Source organism: Aphelocoma coerulescens, chromosome 31 (assembly GCF_041296385.1).
Source record: "Aphelocoma coerulescens isolate FSJ_1873_10779 chromosome 31, UR_Acoe_1.0, whole genome shotgun sequence".
Taxonomy (NCBI): Eukaryota; Metazoa; Chordata; class Aves; order Passeriformes; family Corvidae; genus Aphelocoma; species Aphelocoma coerulescens.
In genome coordinates this window covers 22,814-32,969 of record NC_091044.1, presented here as the reverse complement: position 1 = coordinate 32,969, position 10,156 = coordinate 22,814, and the positions used below count along the sequence as shown (strand labels likewise).

Genomic DNA, 10,156 nt, shown 5'->3' with positions numbered 1-10,156 from the left:
ATCACCCCTCCCCCCAGGCTCTGCCCGATGAGCAGCGGGCGAAGCCCCCCCAGACCCCCCCCGCACCCCCAAAATCCCCCCCCCGCGTGACGCCCCCCCCCAAAACCCCCCGTGGGGGTGGGGGAGGGGCCGAGGCCCCCCCTCAGTGAGGGGGGGGTTGGGGGGCTCCGGGTTTTGGGGGGGGGCGGGGGAACCCCCCAGCAGTGGGGCAATAAAAGCGATTTGAGACAAATTTGGGGGGCGTTTATTGAGGGGAGGGGGAACCCCAAAACCCTGGGGGGGTCCCAGGGGGGTGTTGGGGGAGGGGTCCGGGGGGGTTTCAGGGGGGTGTTTTGGGGTGTCCCCCCTCACCTGACCCCACCCACGAGGCGGCTCCAGTGAGGGGGTTCCCAGAAGGATTTTTGGGGTTTTGGGGGGGTCCCGGGGGGGTCGGGGGGGGTTTTTGGGGCCCCCCTCACTTGATGCAGTCCATGACGTGGATCTGCAGCGTGTCCATGTCCGGGGCCTTGTACTGGCACTTGGGGCAGCAGAGGTCGGGGCCCTCCTCGGGGGGCGGCAGCAGCGCCCCAAAACCTGCGGGGGCGGGGGAGGGGCACGCTCAGGCCCTGCCCCCACCCCTCAGGGGGGTTTTGGGGGTCCCGGGCCCCCCCCTCTGTACTCACCCCCCGCCGGGGCCGGGGCCGGGGGCGGCTCCGAGTGTCGGTTCCGCATCTCCTCCAGACGGGCCCTGGGGGGAGAAGGGGATTTGGGGGGGTCCGGGAGAGGATTTGGGGGGTCCAGGAGGGGCCTCAGGGGATTTGGGGGATCCGGGAAGGGTTTGGGGGGTCCGGGAGGGGCCTCAGAGGATTTGGGGGGGTCCGGGGGGGGATTTGGGGGGTCTGGGGGGGGGCCTCAGGGGATTTGGGGGGGTCCGGGGGCGATTTGGGGGGTCCAGAAGGGGATTTGGGGGGTCCGGGGGGGGGGATTTGGGGGGTCCAGAAGGGGATTTGGGGGGGTCCGGGGGGGGATTTGGGGGGTCCAGAAGGGGATTTGGGGGGTCCGGGGGGGGCCTCAGGGGATTTGGGGGATCCAGAAGGGGATTTGGGAGGGTCTGGAGGAACCTCAGGGGATTTGGGGGAGTCTGGGGGGGGGCTCAGGGGATTTGGGGGGGTTTGGGGGGTCGGGGAGGGGTTTTATAGGGGGTCAGGGGGGTTTTTGGGGGGGCTCCCAGAGGCTTTGGGGGAGTCGAGGGGTTTGGGGGGTCCTGGGGGATGTCAGGGAGGAGGGGGAGGGGGAACGGGGGGTCCCTGGGGGCGGTTTTGGGGCGTTCTCGGGGGGGTTGGGTGGTTTGGGGTTGCTTTTGGGGTGTTCTGGGTGTTTCGGGGTGGGTTTGGGGTGGGGGCTTTTGCTGTGGGCCCCGAGGGCGTTTTGGGGCAGATTTGGGGTGGTTTGGGTTGTTTTGCAGGAGTTTGGGGTGTTTGGGGGTGGTTTTGGGGTCTCTTGGGGTGGTTTTGGGGTGTTTTGGGGTCTCTCAGGTTCTTTGGGGGGTTGAGATCTTTTAGGCTGTTTTTTGGGGGTTTTGGAGGGTGTTTTGGGGTCTCTCAGGACACTTTAGGGTTTTTTGGGGTCTCTTGGGGTGGTTTGGGGGTTTTTTGGGGTCTCTCGGGGTGTTTAGGGGGGTCGAGGTCTTTCAGGTTGTTTTTTGGCTTTTTTGTGGGCTTTTGGAGGGTGTTTTGGGGTCTCTCAGGGCACTTTGGGGTTTTTTGGGGTCTCTCGGGGTGTTTGGGGGGGTTGAGGTCTTTCAGGCTGTTTTTGGGGGGTTCTGGAGAGTGTTTTGGGGGTGTTTTTGGGGTCTCTTGGGGTGTTTGGGGGGGGTTGATGTCTCTCAGGCTGTTTTTTGGGGTCTCTCGGGGTGTTTTGGGGGTATTTTTGGGATCTCTTGGGGTAGTTTTGGGGTTTTTTGGGGTCTCAGAGTGTTTCGGGGGGTCAAGGTCTTTCAGGCTGTTTTTGGGGGGTTTTGGAGGGTGTTTTGGGGTCTCTCGGGGCACTTTGGGGTTTTTTTGGGTGTTTTGGGGAGTTTTTGGGGTCTCTCAGGGTGTTTAGAGGTGTTGAGGTTGTTCAGGCTGTTTTCGGGGGGTTTTGTGGGGTTTTTTTGGGTGTTTTGGGGGGTTTTTGGGGTCTCAGGGTGTTTAGGGGTGTTGAGGTTGTTCAGGCTGTTTTTGGGGGGTTCTGTGGGGTTTTGGAGGGTGTTTTGGGGGTGTTTTGGGGTCTTTCAGGGTGTTGGGGAGTGTCGAGGTCTTTCAGGCTGTTTTTGGGGGCTTTTGGAGGGTGTTTTGGGGTCTCTCAGGGCACTTTGGGGTTTTTTGGGGTCTCAGGGTGGTTTTGGTGTTTTTTGGCATCTCTAAGGGGCTTTGGGGGGTTTGAGGTCTTTCAGGCTGTTTTTTAGGCATTTTGGGGGGTTTTGGAGGGTGTTTTGGGGGATTTTTGGGGTCTCTCAGGGTGTTTGGGGGGGTCGAGGTTTTTCAGGCTGGTTTTGGGGGGTTTCCTGGGGTGTTTTGGGGGTTTTTGGGGTCCCTGTGCCGGTACCGGGCCCCGTCCCCGCTGAGCCGCAGCCGCAGCTGGCTGAGCTCCTCCAGCAGCTCCTCGCGCTGCCCGTGCAGCTCCTCCCGCGCCGCCCGCTCCGCCTCGAAATCCGCCTTGTAGATGTCGGCCTGGGAGTGGGGAGGGGTCAGCACACCCCAAAATCCCCCCTGGGAACCCCCAAATCCCCCCTGGGAACCCCCAAATCCCCCAGGACCCCTCCAGTCCCACCAGAACCCCCTAAATCCCACCAGAACCCCCCCAGTGCCGCCCGCCTTGCCCCGAAATCCGCCTTGGGGATGTCGGCTTGGCATTGGAGAGGGGTCGGGACACCCCAGAATCCCCCCTGGGAACCCCCAAATCCCCCAGGACCCCTCCAATCCCACCAGAGCCCCCCCAGTGCCGCCCACCCCACCCCGAAATCCACCTTGGGGATGTTGGCCTGGGACTGGGGAGGGGTTGGGGGGGGGTCAGGAACCCCCAAAGCCCCCCAGGGAACCCCCAAATCCCCCAGGACCCCCCAAATCCCCCCAGGAACCCCCAAATCCCCCCAGGGAACCCCCAAATCCCCCAGGACCCCTCCAGTCCCACCAGAACCCCCTGAATCCCACCAGAACCCCCCCAGTGCCGCCCACCCCGCCCTGAAATCCGCCTTGGGGATGTCGGCCTGGGACTGGCGATGGGTCAGGACCCCCTAAATCCCCCCAGGGACCCCCAAATCTCCCCAGGACCCCCCAAATCCCCCCAGGGAACCCCCAATTCCCCCCCTGGGAACCCCCAAATCCCCCCAGACCTCCCCAGGCTCCATCCTTGAGACGTCGGCCTGGAGTTTGGGGGGGTGGAGTCAGGACCCTCCCAGGACCCTCTGGAGCTCCCTCGGGACCCCCCAAACCTCCCTTGACCCTCCCAGAGCCCCCCAGACTCCCCCTGGGGCCGTGGACCCGGATTTGGGGGGGGTCCCGGCCCCACCTGGGCCTGCAGCACCGGGATGGTCTCCAGGGCCGCCCGCTGCCGCTCGGCCTCGGCCTTGAGGCGATCGATGAGCTCCTGCTTGAGCGCCAGCGCCGCCTCGGCCGCCCGCAGCTGCTCCTGCGTCACCTGCCGGGAGCAAATGCCACCTGTGCCACCTGTGCCACCTCAGAGACCACCTGTGCCACCTGAGAGATCGCCTGTGCCACCTGAGAGATCGCCTGTGCCACCTGTGCCACCTGTGCCACCTCAGAGACCACCTGTGCCACCTCAGAGACCACCTGTGCCACCTGTGCCACCTGAGAGACCACCTGTGCCACCTGAGAGACCACTCGTGCCACCTGTGCCACCTCAGAGACCACCTGTGCCACCTGAGAGATCACCTGTGCCACCCCAGCCCCAGCACTGCACCCCCAGCGCGGCCTCGGCCGCTGCTCCTGCGTCACCTGGGGGGGACAGCGACACCTGAGGGGTCCCTGTGTCACCTGGGGGGTGGCACTGTCACCTGGGGGTCACCCTGAGGGGTGGCACTGTCACCTGGGGGTCACCCTGAGGGGTGGCACTGTCACCTGGGGGTCACCCTGAGGGGCCCCAAGGACATTCCCGGTGTCCCCAAGGGGCTGGAACGGGGCCAAGGTGCCACCACAGGGGAATGGAGCGGGGGACAGGGGCCACCCTGGGGTGCCCACGGGATGGGACGTGACCTCCGGTGCCCCTGGTGCCCCTGGTGTCCCCCGGCATCCCCCCAGTGTCCTGCTGTCCCCCAATGTCCCCCTGGTGTCCCCCTGGTGTCCCTGGTATCCCCCTGGTATCCCCCTGGTGTCCTCTGGAGTCCCCCCGTGTCCCTGGTGTCCCCAGTATCCCACTGGTGTCCCCTCAGTGTCCCTGGTGTCCCCCCAATTTCCCCCTGGTGTCCCCCTGGTGCCCCTGGTGTCCCCGGTGTCCCCTGGCACGTCCCGGTGTCCCCCCGGTGCCCGCTGTCCCTCACCTGGCTCCGTTTGTCGCCCTCCAGGCTGGCCTTGATGTGGGCGTCGTACTCCTGGAACAGGTGATGGTACGCGGCCTGCAGCTGCACCAGCTTCCGCCTGGGGACAGCGGGGGGACGCTGGCACTGCCACCCCTGTGCCCTCCTCGGGGGCCAGGAGGCCCCGAGCGCCAGCCGGGCCATCACTGGGTGTCCCCAGGGCCAGCCCCGTGTCACCCGCTGCTCTCCCCGCCGTGCCCAGGGGCCCCGTGCCACTCACTTCTCCTCGGTGGCCCCGCGCCGCTCCACCCTCAGGGCGCTTTCCAGGTTGGTCACCTGGAGCCGCTGCTGGTCCAGCTGCACCTGGTAGCCCTGGGCCACCTCCTCCAGCTGCTGGCAGCGCTCGGCGTCACTGCGGGCCCTGCCACGGCCAGGGACACCCCACTGTCACCCAGTGCCAGCCTGTGCCACCCCAGTGTCACCCACTGTCACCCTGTGCCACCCTGTGCCACCCCAGTGCCACCCTGTGCCACCCCAGTGTCACCCTGTGTCACCCACTGTCACCCAGTGCCAGCCTGTGCCACCCCAGTGTCACCCTGTGTCACCCAGTGCCACCCTGTACCACACCACTGTCACCCAGTGCCACCCCACTGTCACCCTGTGTCACCCAGTGCCACCCTGTACCATGCCACTGTCACCCAGTGCCACCCTGTGCCACCCCACTGTCACCCTGTGTCACCCACCCACTGTCACCCAGTGCCACCCCACTGTCACCCTGTGCCACACCACTATCACCCACTGTCACCCTGTGCCACCCTGTGCCACCCCAGTGTCACCCTGTGTCACCCACTGTCACCCAGTGCCACCCAGTGTCACCCCACTGTCACCCTGTGTCACCCAGTGCCACCCTGTACCACACCACTGTCACTCTGTGCCACACCAGTGTCACCCAGTGTCACCCCCCTGTCACCCTGTGCCACCCCGTGCCCAGCAGTGTCACCTCCTCGAACTGGTGGCACCACCCTGAGCCCTGTGACCCCCCAGTGCCACCCGATGTCACCTCCACAGGTGTCACCCTGCCCCCACCTGCGCCTGGCCCAGCTCTGCTCCGGTGTCCCCTCCCCCCCTTGGGGACCCTCCCTGATCTCCAGCCCCCCCCGTGTCCCCTGGCTGTCCCCGTGTCCCCATGTCCCCGTGTCCCCCCCGTGTCCCCCCCATGTCCCTCCCGTGTCCCCCCCGTATCCCCTAATGTCCCCCCGTCCCCCCCGTGTCCCCCCATGTCCCCCCGTGTCCCCCCGTCCCCCCTGTGTCCCCCCATGTCCCCCCATGTCCCCATGTCCCCATGTCCCCCTGTGCCCCCCCGTGTCCCCCCCGTGTCCCCCCCATGTCCCCACCGCCGCTCCAGCTGCTCTCTCTCCGCCCGGCTCCTCTCCAGGCGATTTTGGCTCTCCTGGAGCTCCCCCAGCAGTGACGTCACCTGGGCCTGGAGCTGGGCCTTGTCCTGCTGGGGACGGGGACAGGGACACTGTCACCCCCTGCGTGTCCCCGGGGTGTCCTCAGGGCTGTCAGACCTGTCCCCGGGGTGTCCCCAGGGTGTCCCCAGGGTGTCCCCGTGTCCCCAGGGCTGTCAGACCTGTCCCCGGGGTGTCCCCCAGGGTGTCCCCAGGGTGTCCCCCGCTGCCCTCATGTGCCCAGGGCTGTCCCCAGGACGTCCCCCAGGGTGTCCCCCAGGGTGTCCCCAGGGTGTCCCCAGGGTGTCCCCCAGGGTGTCCCCAGGGTGTCCCCAGCTGTCCCAGCTGTCCCCAGGGTGTCCCCCAGGGCTGTCCCCATGTCCCCAGCTGTCCCAGCTGTCCCCAGGGTGTCCCCAGCTGTCCCCAGGGTGTCCCCAGGTTGTCCCCCAGGGTGTCCCCAGCTGTCCCCAGGGTGTCCCCAGGTTGTCCCCCAGGGTGTCCCCAGGGTGTCCCCAGCTGTCCCCAGGGTGTCCCCAGGTGTCCCCAGCTGTCCCCAGCTGTCCCCAGGGTGTCCCCAGGGTGTCCCCAGCTGTCCCCAGGGTGTCCCCAGCTGTCCCCAGCTGTCCCCAGGGCTGTCCCCCAGGGTGTCCCCAGCTGTCCCCAGGGTGTCCCCAGGGTGTCCCCAGGGTGTCCCCAGCTGTCCCCAGGGTGTCCCCAGGGCTGTCCCCACGGTGTCCCCAGCTGTCCCCAGCTGTCCCCAGCTGTCCCCAGCTGTCCCCAGGGTGTCCCCAGCTGTCCCCAGCTGTCCCCAGGGCTGTCCCCAGGGCTGTCCCCAGGGTGTCCCCAGGGTGTCCCCAGGGTGTCCCCGGTACCTCGAGCTGGCGGCGCAGCCCCTGCAGCTGCAGCTCGGCCGCGCGAGAAACGTCCTGAGCCCGGAGCTCGGCCACGGCCACGCGAGCCCGCAGCGCCACCAGCCTGGGGACAGGGCCACCAAACGTCACCGTGGGCCACCGAACACCACTGACCCCTGCCCCCCACACCCGCAGCGCCACCAGCCTGGGGACAGGGCCACCAAACGTCACCGTGGGCCACCGAACACCACTGACCCCTGCCCCCCACACCCGCAGTGCCTGGGGAGGGGACAGGGCCACCAAACGTCCCCAACACCCCCAGCCCCCCTCAGCCACGGCCACCGCCAGCCTGGGGGGGCCTCAAAGCGTCCCCAAGGTGACCCAAAGTTTCCCCGAGAGTCCTCAGGTGTCCCCAGGTGTCCCCAAAATGCCCCAAGTGTCCCCAAAGTGTCCCTGAAGCAACTCCAAAGTGACCCCAAAGCGTCCCCAAACTGTTCCAAAAGTGCCCCAAGTGCCCTCAGGCTGTCCCCAGCCTGTCCCCCAGGTCCCCAGACTGTCCCCAGTGCCCCCCAGTGTCCCCAGTATCCCCCAGTGTCCCCAGTGCCCCCCAGTGCCCCTCAGTGTCCCCCAGTATCCCCCAGACTGTCCCCAGTATCCCCCATGTCCCCAGTGTCCCCAGCCTGTCCCCCAGGTCCCCAGTATCCCCAGACTGTCCCCAGTATCCCCAGAGTCCCCAGACTGTTCCCAGTATCCCCAGACTGTCCCCAGTGCCCCCCAGTGTCCCCAGTGTCCCCCAGTGCCCCCCAGTGTCCCCAGACTGTCCCCAGTGTCCCCAGTGCCCCCCAGTGTCCCCAGTGTCCCCAGTGTCCCCCAGTGCCCCCCAGTGCCCCCAGACTGTCCCCAGTATCCCCCATGTCCCCAGCCTGTCCCCAGTGTCCCCCAGCCTGTTCCCCAGTGTCCCCAGTATCCCCAGACTGTCCCCAGTATCCCCAGAGTCCCCAGACTGTTCCCAGTGCCCCCCAGTGTCCCCAGTATCCCCCAGTGCCCCCCAGTGCCCCTGACTCACTCGGCCTCAGCCTCCGCCAGGCGCTGCCTCAGCTGCTCCTCGGAGCTGGGGGGACACGAGGGGGGGTCAGGGGGGGCTGGGGGGGGTTGGGGACATCGGGGGGTCCCCAAGGGGCCGGGGGGGGGGGGAGGGGCTCACCTGGGCTCCGGAGGGGCCCCGGGGGGGGCTCCGGGGGGGACCTGGGGGAGCTCCGGGACAGCGGAGACGTCCTCGAGGGGGGGGGACACCGAGCAGGGGGGGCCCTCGGGGGGCTGCGGGGACAATGGGGACATCAGGGGGACATCAGGGGGACATCGGGGGGTCCCCGGGGGGCTGGGGGAGCGGGGAGGGGACAAGGGGGGACACGGGGGGTGCAGTGGGAGGGGCGGGGGGAGATGGGGGGAGGGATGAGGGGACACCGGGAGAGAGAGGGGACACGGGGAGGGGGGGCCACGGCGGGGGGGGGGCCGCACGAACCTTGGTGCTGGCGTCAGGGGTGTCCCCGGAAACGTCCCCGGGGGCGTCTGCGGTGTCCCCGGGGGCGTCCCCGGGGGTGTCCCCGATGTCCCCAGGGGTGTCTGCGGTGTCCTCAAGGCCATCCCCGCCGCTGGCCCCGGTGCTGGCCCCGCTGGCCCCGCGCTGGCCCCGCTGCTGGCCCCGCAGGTGCAGCACCAGCTCCCGGGCCTGGCCCCAGCGGCCCCGCAGCAGCTCCCGCTCCCCCCGGCGCTGCAGCTGCAGCTTCCGCAGCTCCTCCAGGCGCTGCCGCAGCGACTCCGTGCAGTGACAGAGCGCCCCTGGGGACAGCGACAGCGCTGGGGACAGGGACAGCGCTGGGGACAGGGACAGGGGACAGGGACAGGGCTGGGGACAGGGACAGGGCTGGGGACAGGGACAGGGGACAGGGACAGGGCTGGGGACAGGGCTGGGGACAGGGACAGGGGACAGGGACAGGGCTGGGGACAGGGACAGGGACAGGGGACAGGGCTGGGGACAGGGACAGGGCTGGGGACAGGGACAGGGGACAGGGACAGGGACAGGGCTGGGGACAGGGCTGGGGACAGGGCTGGGGACAGGGACAGCGCTGGGGAGAGGGGCAGGGCTGGGGACAGGGACAGGGCTGGGGACAGAGCTGGGGACAGGGACAGTGACAGGGGACAGGGCTGGGGACAGGGACAGCGCTGGGGACAGGGACAGGGCTGGGGACAGGGACAGCGCTGGGGACAGGGCTGGGGACAGGGACAGAGCTGGGGACAGCCGGGGACAGCCCGGGGACAGCGACAGGGGACAGGGACAGCGACAGGGACAGGGCTGGGGACAGGGACAGCCCGGGGGACAGCCGGGGACAGGGACAGGGCTGGGGACAGGGACAGCCCGGGGGACAGCCGGGGACAGGGACAGGGCTGGGGACAGCCCAGCCGGGGTCCCCCGGGGCACAGGGACAGAGGCGCTCTGAGGGAACGTTGGAACATTTGGGGCGTGGGGACACCGGGGGGACACCGGGGGGTTGGGGACGTTGGGGGTTTGGGGGGACATTGGGGTCACTGGGGGTGTCAGGACCCTGGGACATTGCAGGCACCGGGGGGACACCGGGAGCACTGGGGACATCGGGGATGCTGGTGAGGTGAGGGACACTGGGGGACACTGGGGGGGCACTGGGGGACATTGGGGGACACTGGGATCGCTGGAGCCATTGGGGATGTCGGGGGCGCGTCGGGGGCATTGGGACCCCAGCGGGGACATTGAAGGACTTGGGGACACTGGAACATCACTGGGGACACCCCCACGGCGCCCCCAGTCCCTCCCAGTGCTCCCAGTGCCCCCCAGTCCCTCCCAGTGCTGCCAGTCCCTCCCAGCCCCTCCCAGTGCCCCTCAGTGCTCCCCAGCCCCTCCCAGTGCTCCCAGTGCCCCCCAGTCCCTCCCAGTGCCCCCCAGTTCTCACCCCTGAGCTCGCGGTTCTCCGCCCGCAGCCGCTGCAGCGCCTCCGCCAGCGCCGGCTCAGCCTCGGGTCCCGGCTGCACCATCTCCGCGGGCCGCCGCCAGCGCCCGCCGCTCATCGGCGGCTCCCGGGGGGCCCGGGGCGGTCGGGGACGCTTTTGAGCCGAATCCGGGGATTTTTGGGCCGAATTCGGGGATTTTTGGGAACCCGGCGGCACCGCCGGCGCCGCCACTTCCTGCTTCCGCCGGAAGCGCGTGACGTCACCTCACCCCGCTGCACTTCCGCCTCGGTAAGTGTCATGGCGACGCCATAGCAACGCCGAGGGCGGAGCGCGCTGATTGGTTACGCCTCCGGGTGAGGGCCCGCCCGTGCTCGGCGCTG

General features: G+C 68.5%; 1 protein-coding gene across 2 annotated transcripts; it reads right to left on the bottom strand.

Moving 5' to 3' along the window:
* Positions 1-420: 420 nt before the first annotated feature.
* IKBKG (inhibitor of nuclear factor kappa B kinase regulatory subunit gamma) lies at positions 421-10,028 on the bottom strand. 2 transcript variants are annotated; one of them, XM_068998165.1, is made up of 12 exons: positions 9,779-10,028; positions 8,317-8,633; positions 7,999-8,111; positions 7,861-7,905; positions 6,816-6,918; positions 5,887-5,996; positions 4,773-4,913; positions 4,517-4,613; positions 3,529-3,657; positions 2,566-2,690; positions 663-727; positions 421-573 (listed from the first exon to the last, which is right to left on the bottom strand). In XM_068998165.1, the coding sequence occupies exons 1-12, from the start codon at positions 9,891-9,893 to the stop codon at positions 455-457; spliced, it is 1,479 nt and encodes a 492-aa protein (XP_068854266.1). In that variant the 5' UTR covers positions 9,894-10,028; the 3' UTR covers positions 421-454. The 2 variants fall into 2 exon arrangements, with proteins under 2 accessions (XP_068854266.1, XP_068854267.1); XM_068998166.1 differs by having other exon boundaries at positions 5,887-5,993.
* Positions 10,029-10,156: the final 128 nt, after the last annotated feature.

Excerpts from the sequence above, each read along its gene's own strand:
- IKBKG (XM_068998165.1), bottom strand. The coding sequence starts at position 9,893 with ATGAGCGGCGGGCGCTGGCGGCGGCCCGCGGAGATGGTGCAGCCGGGA. Across the intron at positions 5,997-6,815 it reads GGCTGCGCCGCCAGCTCGAG|CAGGACAAGGCCCAGCTCCA; the intron begins GTACCGGGGACA and ends CCCCGTCCCCAG. Across the intron at positions 2,691-3,528 it reads TCCCGGTGCTGCAGGCCCAG|GCCGACATCTACAAGGCGGA; the intron begins GTGGGGCCGGGA and ends CCCCACTCCCAG.